A 14,355-nucleotide genomic window follows, 5' to 3' on the forward strand; every position below is an offset into this window, starting at 1 on the left:
TAGAATTAGATGTATCAGCCTTTTACGACTGGGAAAGAATTCACTACATTGTTGTGCAATACTTTCATTTTGGAATTGGTTACAGAACTGTTTCGATGTGATTTAAAGACTCCTATTCTCTCTGACTCTTTCTTTCTCTCTCTCCCTCTCTTTTTCTTTCTCTCTCCCTCTCTTTCTTTCTTTCTCTCTCCCTCTCTTTCTTTCTCTCTCTCTCTCTCTCTCTCTCTCTCTCTCTCTCTCTCTCTCTCTCTCTCTCTCTCTCTCTCTCTCTCTCTCTCTCTCTCTCTCTCTCTCTCTCTCGGGAGAGAGATGTGTGAATGTGTGTGTATTTGATAAGAGTGCTTCAGACTGACCAAGAAAATTAATGACTCCAGTGGTCTTTTTTTATCTTGTAAGGTTTATTGAGGCTCCTCTCCTATCAGATGTGCAGGCAGATTTATAGCTCCCGTTGCCAGAAGCATCCTGCCAAGGTGACTGTGTCTTGAGCTCTGTGGAGAAGTCCACCACAATAGCTTATCAGTCTGCTTTCTTTGTTATTGAACTGGACTGAATGGCTGTCCAAATGTTTTCTAAAATACTTCTGTCGCTGCGTAGCTGTGTGTGTTATCTGGCTCGGTCTGTCACTCTGTGCCACTCTCAGCAGATCATAAAAACCTCAGGCTTTCAGTTAGCCCTCAGGAACTCTCCCCTCATAGTATACTGTAGCAGGCAGTGTAGTCAGTCTTTTGCATTAGTGATATTGAATTGGAGCTGGCAGTTTTGTGTTCACTGACAATGTGTAAATTACATTCTATCAGCTTGAAGAGTCAGTAGGCCGTGTGTAAATGTCACAGCCTATTGTTTTTGTGGCCGTTGCGGCCTTGTTTGAGGTAGTCTGAAGTCTGTGCGGTTGCAGACCGCTGTGTTGTGTGTGTGTGTGTGTTGTGTGTGTGTGTTGTGTGTGTTGTGTGTGTGTTGTGTGTGTGTGTGTGTGTTGTGTGTGTGTGTGGCCTGCACCGGAGCTCAGGTATCCGCTCTGAGCGTTATGTGATCCCGGGCCGCTGTGCACTCTTAGACTAGATGTTCCATTCCCCCTGGAGGTAACCAGATGCCCATGGGGATCAAAGACAAAGGCCCGTTGCTCTCCCTGCCATTGACAGCGGTCTGCCTGTGCTGGCCAATGAGACGGTCCATAAAGTTGACCCTCCATCAGTCAACTGATATCATTATAATCCCATATCCATTCATCCTCTCAGCTCCTCACACATCAGTATGCAGCACAGAGCCTCCAGAGAGTCTTCTCAAGATGCCAATACAGAGGACTTATTAAAAGTTAATCATCATGTAATGGAGATGACCTTGGTGTTTAAGGCATCATGAGCATGGGAATGTTTGTTCTCATCAGAACAGAGCCATCATTAGAATTGATAAACTGTATGTAGTTATCCTTGTCAAGAATGGCAGCTATGTTTGCTGAGTTCCTGCCTCTGCTTTTACCAGGATATGTAATTCTGGTCTCATGTGTGTTATCTGCTGTGGTGTGCTGTGCTGTTTCTCATCTGTGTGTGTGTGTGTGTGTGTGTGTGTGTGTGTGTGTGTGTGTGTGTGTGTGTGCGCACTTTCTTCTAGGCGTGGAGTCTGAAGTTGGAGCAGGAAGTTGAGAAGAACAAGATCCTGTCGGAGGCGCTGAAGAACTTGGCCACTGAGCACCACGAGCTCGAGCAGTCCCTGAGGAGGGGCAGGAAGTCCCCGACACTGAGCACGCTCACTGAGGATGACTTCTACGATGCAGTCTCTGGTGAGTGACTTCAGGTGACCATGAAAGGGTGACCCTCTCCAACCATGAAAACCACCTTTGCTCACGTCACTCAACTCAATGATCAATGATTCTTCTTTTTTGGCCTCTCAAACTGTGATCTGCTTCATTAAAACTCTTTACTCTCTGATCTTGATCCTGCTTTCTGTCTCCTGTATTCTCTTTATTTTGAGTGATGTCCTGTCTTTCTTCCCTTTGGTTACTACGTCTGGTTTATTTCTGAAATTTTCAATTCTGAAAGTCATCGGCAAATGCAATCATATCCTATAAAATCACTGACTAGTAAGGGGTCAGTAAGATTGATGCATGTGTAGGCGATGCATTTAGTTTGTAGTGTGTTTAGTGTGTAAATTTCAGATTATTCACTAGTACCTATTCAGGTCATATTAAACAATCCATTGGATACCAGATAAACAGACACCCATGCACAAAAAAGGATTCCCTCCCTTTGCATGTTTAGGTCCTAGTGCTACTTGGCTAAGCTTCCATTCAATAAATCATTATGTCTCCTTAGCATGGAACAGCTCAGTATTTGCACACAAGAGGGGATCAGCAGCACCCAGTTCACAGTCTGTGGGACTGTTAGTCATTGTTACAGTTGTTACTGTTAGTCATTGATTTCATTGGTGTCAGCTCTTCAAATGGAAAGATATTCTTGGATATTTCCAACTCCTAAAATGTTATGTGGTTTTAGTATCTTTAGTGTTTTACATTATTTTGCTTTGTTGCATAAGTTCATTTAATGACCCAAGACTCATAATATTTGTTAAATCAAAGAACATCTTAACTGTAATTAGAATCTATTGCAACTAGACCTGCTTTTCTTATCTAACATATATCTAAGACCAGATGTCCATCCAGCCACTGTAGCTTTGGAGTTTCTCCCACATCAGATAAAGCCATCAGGCAGTTTGGCCCCACAGGTCCAACTTGTTGTTGGCATCAGCTCAATCCCAGGCAACCCCCAGGCCTATCAGAGGAAAGCAGACTCTGGTTACCGCTGGGCCCTCAGCAGCTGATCTGGGAGCAGCTCTCCTTACACACGCCCAATAATCTGCACCATGATCGCCACAGACAAAAACAACAAGAACAATTCCCTATCCCCTCATCACTTATGAGGGACAACACAGTGGCTCAGTAGGGGCCTGTCGGAGGAAGTGACATAGCAGGCTGGCATCTGATTGGAACACTATCCTCCCAGGTGAGGTTTCATTGACTGTGGGGAGGGCGAGAGGGAGGGGTGTAATTTTGGCTGCTTGGCTGGGTGCCGTGGGAGACTGCGCTTGCAGGTAGCGGGGAGCTGGTGGCGGCTTACGGTGTCAAGGTGAGCGCTCGCTCTCTCTCTCGTTGGGCTTGGCTTGGTTCGGCTGTTTGTGAACCTGTATGTGCCCCTCTGTGCCTCCCCGCCCTGCCCCCACCACCCTGCAGACAGCGAGTCCGAGCGATCTCTGAGCGGTTTCTTGTCGGTGGCCGGACAGTCCTTCGACGAGGAGGTCGAGCGCAAGTCCGTCCAGCACAGCACCGCGGCTGCCACCGGCCACCCCAAGGGTCACGGCAGGATGTCAAACGGGGGTAACCATGGCGACGAGAAGGGGCACTGCAATGGAGTCAAGAGGCACAGGTGAGCCTACTGCCTACTATTACATCATAACAAGGTGTTTGTGTGACCAGATACGTTCTCACTGCTGTTAGCCAGAATGAGATCGATTTGATCAAATATGAAACTGAAATAAAATGTGAATACAGATATGCAGTTATCACCAACGTTGATGAGTTGACTTGGATATGCCATTCCTTCGCTGCACATCCAAGACAAAAAGAGTAGAGTTGACAGATTTGATTCATGCAAGTGTGTGCCATCTTAGTGATTCAAACCCTGACCCACTAGTAATCTGACACCACCTTTCCAGCTCTCTTTTGCATCTCTTATTTTTTTTCCAGGTGTGTGTGTGTGTGTGTGTGAGAACCCCAGAGGAATGCTTCCCAGTAGAGCAGAACAGAGCAGGCTTGTGTTTGTGTTGGTGATGACGCACCTCCTGTGCTGGCTGCGTGGAGACCAGTAGCATCCCTCATTCTGTATTAATCCAGCGAGCAACCAGTGAATTATTTAGAGTGCTTGTTTAGCATCAGGCAGGGTGGATGGAGACTTGGCAAGACACAGAGAGAGAAAGAAAGAGGCAGAGAAGAGAGAGGTACTCATGAGGGAGAAAGAGAGAGAGAGAGAGAGAGAGAGGGAGGGAGGAAGGAAGAGAGAAGTGGTTGAAGAGTTTGTGAAAGATTGATGAAAAGGCTGGCTCTGTACAACTGTAAACCCTGTCGTTCGGTGCCGTGATATCCCATGCTGATAGATGAATAGATGATATGGCTTTGTTGTGCTTTGAGAAATCATTCTCCGCTGTTGACTTCCTCCTTGGTGCAATGCACTTCTTATTCGAGAGTCAGTTTGTAAGTAAACAAGTCTTTGTTTAGTTTTTGTTTGTTGATTTGTTTGGGTTCTTGTTTCATTAGGGACACTTGGCTGCCTTTCATTTTCACCACTCCAATCATTTTCACCATTTAATGACTTATGAGATTTTGAGGTTACCCCAGTTACCCCAGTTCCATTTCTCTCTCTCTCTCTATCTTTGTCTTATGCTATCTCTTTATCTCTCTCTCTTTATCTTGCTCTCTGTCTTATGCTATCTCTATATCTCTCTCTGTCTTATGCTCTCTCTCTCTTTCTCTCTCTCTCTGTCTTATGCTCTCTCTCTATCTCTCTCTCTTATGCTCTCTCTATCTCTCTCTCTTTCTCTCTCTCTCTCTCGCTCCTCCCTCCCCACTTGACACCGACTCATTCACAGATCCATGCGAACTCCACGGCCGGTCACATGAGAGCAGGTCAAACACAGACAGACTGCTCATTAGCTGTAGTGTCGCATGTCTCTTTCCAGAGATCAGGCCTCCATAAAGAGTGTTAGTGTTTTTAACTCAACAGCAGGTGAAAAGATACTGTGAATGTGGACCAGTGAGTTCTTTAATGTGCACTCCCAGCAGCACACAGAAAGTGGTGAACTTCTATCAACAGTCATGAGTTTGTTGAGTTCTGGCATATGGAGACATTATGGCATATATGCCCTACTCTGACCTCGATGGTGTTGAAAAACAATTAACTGAGGACACAAAAAGTCAACAGAATGTCCTAAAACTGAGGTGTGTTCAAAGAGAATTACCTCCGCAGACTGTTTGTGAGTGTTGGCTAACATTCGCCAAAAGCTCAAGGCAAACAGAAACCCGTTGCAAACATTCGCCTAGTTTCCTCATTTGAACTCCACCTCTGATCTGTGTTATTAAATTGCAGCAATTAAAATGTGTTAAGTAAGTACATGCAATCCTTTAAAAGAAGGTGATTAAGATGTAGAGTTGTAAGTTTAATTGAGAAAAGATAATTTGTAATTTTGTACACCTGTCTCCAAAGATACCTTGGATGTTTCATAATTGTAAGTGATTACGTTATCCCTAAATATTGTACATTTCCATTGAGACACATTTGAAATCAGCTCCTCTCTTCTCCCTTGCAGGCAGGTCAGACTGATGGTTTATAAGTCATGTTCAGCTAAATGTGTATGTAGGGCAATTCCACGAAAAATGGACGTTTTGTCACATCCATAACGCCAGTGAAATGCCTTGACATGATGTGAATGATAACATACATTTTTTGTGCATTTTTTATCATGTACATTCTTCAGCCAAAAATAGCAAATGCTCAAATTTCATGTAATCATTCAGATCATACCATACCATAACATTTTATTGGCGTTATGGATGTTACAAAAAATGTAATTTTCCATGGAATTGCCCTGTAGATGTTTTTCATTTGCTAAAACTCCCATGAGCCATTGGCAAGTTGTGTAAGTGGTGTTGAGACGAGCATGGGCACGTGGTATATAAATATGCACAGCTTGTGGTGCCTGAGGGCCAGACTAAAGTGTCTTACAACACTGCCTTTTCCTTATACACACAGCGCATTCATAGTTTGCTTGTGGCTCTCTCCTCCTCCAGCAGGACATGTCTGCCCACTCCCATGTTCTCCAGGAATGACGTCAGCATCTGGAGTATCCTGAAGAAGTGCATTGGGATGGTGAGCTCACATCACTATAAATAATACACACACACGACTCTGTTAGCGCCAAAGGCCTCTTTTATACAGCATTAATCAGACTCGCTTAAGCAGACGCATCATATTTAATTGTACATTTTCATCAGGCCCAGACAAGGCACTAGCAGAGAGACCATTCATAACAGCTTGACGACTAATTTCCTCTCTTTAAAGTCTGCTTTCCTAGTTCCATTCAGTGGTGGTTGTTTTTAGCTCTTCATTTTTATTTGTATGGGCCTGTCTAGGTTCCTAGAGTAAGATACACAACAGTGCTTTAGTGCCCCACATGGCATAGTACAACCTGTAGGCCTGTGTAATATTTTATTAAACCTTAAATATTCATATACAGACAGACATGTTCAAACATGTAGAAATGGTTCTGTGTCACATACCATTCCTGTATGTATATATAATGTATAGGACACAGACATTTCTGTATACAATACTGAAGGAGTGTTCCACTCTTGTTCTATTTGTCCCACTCTTTCTTAGGAGCTCTCTAAAATCGCCATGCCAGTGGCCCTCAATGAGCCCCTGAGCTTCCTGCAGCGGCTGACGGAGTACATGGAGCACACGTACCTCATCCACCAGGCCAACACGTCCACCGACTCCATCGAGAGGATGACGGTCAGTAACAGAGCTGCCATTTCTCAGCACAGAGGGTATTAGTCAACCAGCGGTAGGAATTTACCGGTGTGAGAATCTCTTCACAAGTCTGCCAGTGAGACAAGTCCCACTGAGCCACGCTTGTTTGTGACAGCTGGCTTACGGCAGGTTAAAAGCCCAATTGGTAAGAAAATGCAGACGGACAGACATGTTGTCTGTGTGCTTGTCCCAGCTGGGTTGGCTTGAGCCCACACTTTGCATGGGAGAACATTAATGTGACAGAGAATGGGACAGGCCCGTGAGGGAGCGGAGAGCTCATGAAATATTCAGCGGCATATTCATTGTGATGGGTGAGAATTATGCAAGCATGGTGGTGGTGCTGACGCGGGTGTGTGTTTGTGTGGCAGTGTGTGGCGGCGTTCGCTGTCTCGGCGGTGGCATCCCAGTGGGAGAGGACCGGAAAGCCCTTCAACCCTCTTCTGGGAGAGACCTATGAGCTGATCAGGTGAGACTCACACTGACAAGTTACAAATCGCTAGTTACATTTACATTCATGAGGCAGACGTGCTTATCCAACAGGACCAACAGCAAATGCACATGCACTATTGTACTCATGTGTGTGTACTCCCTAGGAATTCCATGATCTATTATTCTGGTGTCGCACCATGATCTTTTAGAAATGATATGGTAATATGATATTTAAAACACCACCACTGTGACATGAGCATTGTTGACTCATTCACATCATTGTCAACACTCACTGATCATTATTGTAAATTGACTAAGATTGGCCTCAACACATCCTGAAGCCTCTCTAGCTGCACTACTCTGTTCTGCACCTTGCATTTTTGACAAACTAGCAATCTTCACCTTTTGACCCTCAATGACCCTCTCCTGTCTCGGCCCAGAGAGGACCTGGGCTTCAGGTGGATGTCGGAGCAAGTGAGCCACCACCCTCCGGTCAGTGCCTTCCACGCCGAGGGGCTGGAGAATGACTTTGTTTTCCATGGCACCATCTACCCCAAGCTCAAGTTCTGGGGCAAGAGCGTCGAGGCCGAGCCCAAAGGCAGCATCACGCTGGAGCTCCCCAAGTGAGTTCCTCCTCTGGGACGTTCTCGCCCGTTAGAACTACTATATGTGTTTGTGCCTGTTTACTGTTGATTTGTGTTTTCTGAGGTGTTCTTTAAACACGAGTGTGAATGTGTCTTCCGTAGACACAAAGAGTCCTACACCTGGACCAACCCCACATGCTGCGTCCACAACATCATTGTGGGTCAACTGTGGATTGAGCAGTATGGCAATGTGGAGGTCATAAATCACAAGTAAGGCCATTACACTGATCTTCCCCATTTTATAGTAGTGTCTATGTGTGTTGCCCTACTATATGTGTGGAAGCCAAACATCAAGAAATGAGAAACAGCAATACTGTCAATGCAGTTTTGGCAGGGACATAAAATGTTGTGTTTTGCTTTCAAAGCACATCATCAGCGCGAGGGAAAGTGTGAACGAGCGCAAGTCAGCTGAAGTCACTCTACCATTCTGACTGAATTAGAAGAGCAGACTGATTGCTATAACTGGATGGAAAAAGTGCTTAAATTATCATGTTTTTTCTTGTGTCAGCAAAGGCTACTCCCAAAGAAACACGTGCAGCTGAAATGCTTCAGTACACATAAAAACGTGAAAAAAATTTGAATCTAAAAATGCTGGAGCATCAAAGTTTGCAAAACAAAAAATGTTTGGCTATGACTAGTTTGAGAGTTAACACTTTAGTGCTTATTTATTTAGTCATGTTTAGCTTGTATAGACAAAAAGGTTGCTTCATGGGAATATGGAAAAGGCTAATAGATGTGTTTTATCTTTTAACAGAACTGGAGAGAAATGCTGTCTGAGCTTTAAACCCTGTGGTATTTTTGGAAAAGAACTCCACAAAGTTGAAGGCTACATATATGACAAAAGGTAACTTGTTAACAAGATGGCTATAATCCCAATTTAATTGTAAGTCCTTAACATTCTAAATACTTGAATTCAATTCAGTGATTCTGAAGAATTCTGCACTTCCTACTTTTAGCAGAAACATATAGAATATAGGAAAGCAAGAGAAATATGACAACAATTGTATAAATTAAGGATAATCATATTAAGAAAATAACACAAACTGTACACAATGTATTTCTTCTCTGTCTATAACCCTCTTACAGCAAGAAAAAGATCTGTGCCATCTATGGCAAGTGGACCGAGTGTCTGTACACAGTGGACCCGGCCACTTTTGATGCCCACAAGAAAGCCGACAAGAAGAATGTAGAGGACAAGAAGAGCAGCAAACAGGTAACAGCACTGCAAACACTGCTTATCCACCACTGCAATCACTGCTTATCCATTTTTTACATTTACATTACATTTAGCAGACACTTCTTGACCAAAGTGACTTACATATGTCAGCTATATTACAAGGGATCACATTGTCCCTGGAGCAACTTGGGGTTAAGTGCCTTGCTCAAGGGCACAACGGTGGAAGCCAGGAATTGAACCGACAACTTTCAGGCTACTGCACGCTAGCCCAGCTCCTTAACCACTACACTACCACCGCCCCGCTTATCCACTGCAAACACTGCTTATCCACTGCAAACACTGCTTATCCACCACTGCTTATCCACTGCAAACACTGCTTATTCACAGCAAACACTGCTTATCCATTGCAAACACTGCTTATCCACCACTGTTTATCAACTGCAAACACGACTTGTCCACTACACACACTACTTATCAACTGCAAACACTGCTTATCCACTGCAAACACTACTTATCAACTGCAAACACTGCTTATCAACTGCAAACACTGCTTATCCACTGCAAACACTGCTTATCCACTACTGCAAACACTGCTTATCCACTGCAAACACTGCTTATTACATTACATTACATTACATTACATTACATTTGGCTGACGCTTTTTAACCAAAGCGACTAACAACATGGTAAACAGTAAGTTTTTAGAACAATGCTCACAATTTTAGGACAGTTTAAAAAAAAAAACAAGCAAGCTTATCCACTGCACCAAACATGCTTATCCACTGCAAACACTACTTGTCCACTACACACACTACTTATCAACTGCAAACATTGCTTATCCACTGCAAACACTACTTATCAACTGCAAACACTGCTTATCCACTGCAAACACTACTTATCAACTGCAAACACTGCTTATCAACTGCAAACACTACTTATCCACCACTGCTTATCCACTGCAAACACTGCTTATCCATTGCAAACACTGCTTATCCACCACTGTTTATCAACTGCAAACACTACTTGTCCACTACACACACTACTTATCAACTGCAAACACTACTTATCAACTGCAAACACTACTTATCAACTGCAAACACTGCTTATCAACTGCAAACACTGCTTATCAACTGCAAACACTGCTTATCCACTGCAAACACTACTTATCCACTACACACACTACTTATCAACTGCAAACACTACTTATCAACTGCAAACACTGCTTATCCACTACTGCAAACACTGCTTATCCACTGCAAACACTGCTTATCCACTGCAAACACTACTTGTCCACTACACACACTACTTATCAACTGCAAACATTGCTTATCCACTGCAAACACTACTTATCAACTGCAAACACTGCTTATCAACTGCAAACACTACTTATCAACTGCAAACACTGCTTATCCACAACTGCAAACACTGCTTATCCACTGCAAACACTACTTATCAACTGCAAACACTGCTTATCAACTGCAAACACTACTTGTCAACTGCAAACACTACTTATCAACTGCAAACACTGCTTATCAACTGCAAACACTGCTTATCAACTGCAAACACTACTTATCCACTGCAAACACTGCTTATCCACCACTGCTTATCCACTGCAAACACTGCTTATCCACTGCAAACACTGCTTATCCACTGCAAACACTGCTTGTCTAACAAATCTTACAAATCTTGTCTAACAATTCTTATATTAAGATCAAAAATCTAGTTGGTATTGTTTCTAGTATAAAGACACTTACCTTGCACTTTCTCTTAAAATCATTTGACTTAATTTCATTGGAGTTTCATTGGAGACTAATTTTAAGACGTCTTATCAAGACAAACAAATTTGCACTAGCAACCAAATTTGCTTAAAACAAGCTACCGGTAATCTTAATCTTGGTTAGTTGCAGTGTATTAGATATGGGGCACTAGCAATTAAGTCAGTTTGGTGTGTGTGTGTGTGTGCGTGTGCGTGTGCGTGTGCGTGTGTGTGAGTGAGAGTTGTTCTCTCTCAGGTCACTTCTTATTTGAATGCTTTCAACATCCTAGATAAATTTCAGTCAGGTTTTAGAAAACTTCATAGCACCAAATCTGTTCTTCTTAAGGTGCAAAATGATATTCTTTGCTCAGTAGATAATGGTTCTTGTGCCCTCTTAGCACTTCTTGACCTTAGTGCTGCTTTTGATACCTTTGACCATAGCATCCTGTTAAAACGTCTGGAGGTTGAAGTTGGTCTGCAAGTGGTGGTGTTGAAATGGTTCACATCATATCTGAATGATAGAACATTCTCTGTAAGATTAGGTAATTGCTCTTCGTCCATTGCTCCTATCAAATGTGGTGTCCCTCAGGGTTCCATTTTAGGCCCTCTGCTATTCTCCCTCTATATGCTGCCTCTTGGCTCCATTTTTAACAAACATAACATTCAATATCACTGCTATGCTGATGACTCTCAATTCTATCTGCCATTAACAGCCGAAAGTTCCTGCACCTTGGAAAGCCTGTTTAACTGCCTTAATGACATAAAGAGTTGGATGGCTGCAAATTTCTTACAATTAAATGAAAAGAAAACAGAGATAATTATTTTTGTTCCACTCAGCTCTGTTCCTAAGATAAGAAATGCACTTGGGCCACTGGCTGTAAATTGCCACAGTGAGGTCAGAAATCTAGGTGTTTTCCTAGATTCCTCTTTGAATTTCAATAAGCAAGTCAGTAGTGTGGTTAAGGGAAGCTTTTTTCAACTAAGACAAATAGCTAAATTAAAGCCCTGGCTCTCATATACTGACTTAGAAACTGTAATGCATGCTTTTGTTACATCTAGACTGGACTATTGTAACTCTGTATTTAGGTCTGAACCAATCTACCCTTGCTAGACTTCAATTAGTCCAAAATGCAGGAGCTAGGCTTCTTACTGGAACAAAGAAACATATGCACATAAGTCCTGTGCTGGCCCAACTCCATTGGTTACCTGTCAAATACAGAATTCATTTTAAAGTTTTACTTTTTGTTAAAGTAAAACCACAGTATATCTGTGACCTTTTAAGTCCCTACTGTCCTTCTAGGCCACTGAGGTCTTCCTCACAACTTCTATCAGTCCCAAAGGCAACCCTAAAACTAAAGCTGATAGAGCTTTTTCTGTTGCTGCCCCTAGACTCTGGAATAATCTCCCTATAGAAATTAAGTCCTGTCCCACCATCAGTAGTTTTAAATCAAATCTAAAAACCCATCTATTTTCTTTGGCCTATAATGTCCATTAATTTCTCCCCTTGTTTGTTTTTTATTTTCTATTTTTTAATCTTATTTCTATTTCTTTTTTGCATTATATTAACTGGCATCTAACTTTACTGTACACCTTTCTCTAGGCCTATAGTAGTAGTAGTTTCAGTAACCATATGTTTATTTTTATCTACAATCATAATCTGTTTTATTATTATTATTTATTTATTTATTTATTTATTTATTCATTTATTTATTTATTTTTATGTTTTGTCATTTATGTCATTATTTTTGTTTTATTTACTGTTTATTTTATTTCTGAGCATCTTGGGTCAATAACATTGCGTTTAAGTGTACTATATAAATAAATATGACTTGACTTGACTTATGTGAGCACATTATCCTGGTGTGGTGCTCCTCTGCTGTGCCTCCAGAACACTGTGGACGAAGAGCCGGAGGAGATGCCCGTCCCCGACGCAGAGACGGTGCAGGTCATCCCCGGCAGCGAGCTCATCTGGAGAATATGCCCCCGCCCAGAGAACTCAGCCCAGGTGATCCGCTCACACGGAGCCCCTAACTGACCAAGAGAGGCACAGACCACTCTTACTGTCCACAACACAGGGTTCCTACGGGTCATGGAATTTTTGGAATATCATGGAATTTTGGAAAGTCTATTCCAGATATGGAAAGTCTTATAATTTTATAATTTCGGGGGCAAAGTCATGGAATATCATGGAATTTTGTAGCAGTTCAAAATGTAATGTACCAAAATACATTAATACAAATATATTTCCACTCAGAATTGGTGTATATCTGTATATCTATAGCTTTACTGCTTGTAGTTGTGGTTAGTCCAACTTTGTTTATTCAATGCCCATTTATTAATCTCCCACTCTAAAAAAGTAAAAGATTATTGAACGCTACGCGACTGTTCTGAAATCTTTGGTCGGTACTGTATATTGTACCATTTATTATATAGTAGGTCATGGAAATTCAGATTTTTTGTCAGGGAAAGTCAGAGAAAAGTCATGGAATTTTACATTTGTCTTAGAGTGGGAACCCTGACAACAACTAAGCATCCTCTGTGTCTTGTGTCAGTGACAAACATGTTCTGGTTTTCATTGTGTTTGTGATTATTGTATATTAGCTAAATAATAGATTTAGCAACTAGAGGCTGATTGAGGTTCTGTCAGTCACTCATACTTTTCCACAGTTCTACGCTTTCTCAACGTTTGCCATGCAACTGAATGAGCTGGAGAAGGAAATGGAGGGAGTCCTGCCCAGTACAGACTGCCGCCTCCGACCAGACATCCGTGCAATGGAGAACGGAGACATAGGTAGCGATATTCGTATGCATGTCTAATGTCTGATTTATGTGTTCTATAAGGAGTGTTATGAATGACGTGTAAATGCATGTGTCAGTCACATCCTGATTGATCAACTCAATCCGGGCTTGATGCTTGGTGCTTGTTCAGATCTTGCCAGTGCTGAGAAGAAGCGGCTGGAGGAGAAACAGCGAGCTGCACGGAAAACCCGCTCCAAATCCAACGACGACTGGAAAACCAGGTCAGTGTGGCTGTGTTGTTATTGGGTGGGGCGCTTTAGACTGAGGCGAGTTTTTGACGTCATCACACACACGAGCAGTGGGAAACTGCTTTTTGTTGTCTGCTTGTACTCTGCACAATGACAATAAAGTTGAATCTAATCTAAGAGACTTGAAGCAACAAACAATTCAAAGTCAAAGTAAGAAATGGCTTTGGCATGCTCACATGAATCCAAGTTTATCATGCTGAACGTGACAACATTGTTGTTATTATTACTTCATTTTATCCTTTAATTATCTATTAGTACATCACAAATGATCATACTATAGACACATCTACTTGAAGTGAACAATAAATTGTTCCAGTAGTGTGAGTTTCTGAGGTATATGTGTGGATTAGTGTAATATTACATGTCAGCAGCAGCTCAGTTCTTGTCTTGTATCATCCTGTCTTGCATTGGCTGTCTGTTCTGATGGGTCTGAGAAGTCATCCTGCCCTGGGCCCCAGGTTTGACATCTACAGTCATTTTGAGCTCCACCTAGACTTGATTGCAGTGTCTAATAGTGTGAATTTAGAATTCTGTAGCTCCCCCCTCAGGACAGCAAATGAACTGCAAGCTTTTAATGAAAAGTAATCGTTCTGCTGTTTGTGTTTGTTTCACAGTGTGCTTTTGTGTGGGCTCTGTTTCAGCATGCATAGCAAACAATGTACTTTTCTCCATCTCCATCAAATTAACAGTCTGTATCTGTTTTGTTCTCCCTCTTTATTTCATGTGG

At 42.3% G+C, this 14,355-nt stretch overlaps 2 protein-coding genes across 5 annotated transcripts in view; one reads left to right on the plus strand and one right to left on the minus strand.

Moving 5' to 3' along the window:
* Positions 1-14,355, plus strand: part of LOC121713785 (oxysterol-binding protein-related protein 1-like) — a 30,509-nt gene that overhangs the window by 14,344 nt on the left and 1,810 nt on the right. The window contains exons 15-27 of one of the 4 annotated variants that reach the window (XM_042098715.1): positions 1,609-1,777; positions 3,224-3,416; positions 5,834-5,912; positions 6,423-6,557; positions 6,944-7,041; positions 7,445-7,627; positions 7,751-7,858; positions 8,403-8,492; positions 8,735-8,861; positions 12,470-12,586; positions 13,249-13,372; positions 13,511-13,601; positions 14,066-14,086. In XM_042098715.1, the coding sequence (XP_041954649.1) occupies positions 1,609-1,777; positions 3,224-3,416; positions 5,834-5,912; positions 6,423-6,557; positions 6,944-7,041; positions 7,445-7,627; positions 7,751-7,858; positions 8,403-8,492; positions 8,735-8,861; positions 12,470-12,586; positions 13,249-13,372; positions 13,511-13,601; positions 14,066-14,086 (1,535 nt within the window). The remainder of the gene's footprint in view (positions 1-1,608; positions 1,778-3,223; positions 3,417-5,833; positions 5,913-6,422; positions 6,558-6,943; positions 7,042-7,444; positions 7,628-7,750; positions 7,859-8,402; positions 8,493-8,734; positions 8,862-12,469; positions 12,587-13,248; positions 13,373-13,510; positions 13,602-14,065; positions 14,087-14,355) is intronic. The other 3 variants (XM_042098725.1, XM_042098731.1, XM_042098739.1) reach the window with 3 other exon arrangements.
* The window catches only part of LOC121713802 (calcium-binding tyrosine phosphorylation-regulated protein-like), a 30,073-nt gene that overhangs the window by 3,642 nt on the left and 12,076 nt on the right, over positions 1-14,355 (minus strand). The window contains exons 5-6 of the mRNA XM_042098776.1: positions 5,944-5,951; positions 4,578-4,587 (exon numbers count right to left, since the gene is read on the minus strand). Coding sequence (XP_041954710.1) covers positions 4,586-4,587; positions 5,944-5,951 — 10 coding nt within the window. The 3' untranslated portion in view covers positions 4,578-4,585. The remainder of the gene's footprint in view (positions 1-4,577; positions 4,588-5,943; positions 5,952-14,355) is intronic.

This window comes from Alosa sapidissima, chromosome 1 (assembly GCF_018492685.1).
Source record: "Alosa sapidissima isolate fAloSap1 chromosome 1, fAloSap1.pri, whole genome shotgun sequence".
Taxonomy (NCBI): Eukaryota; Metazoa; Chordata; class Actinopteri; order Clupeiformes; family Clupeidae; genus Alosa; species Alosa sapidissima.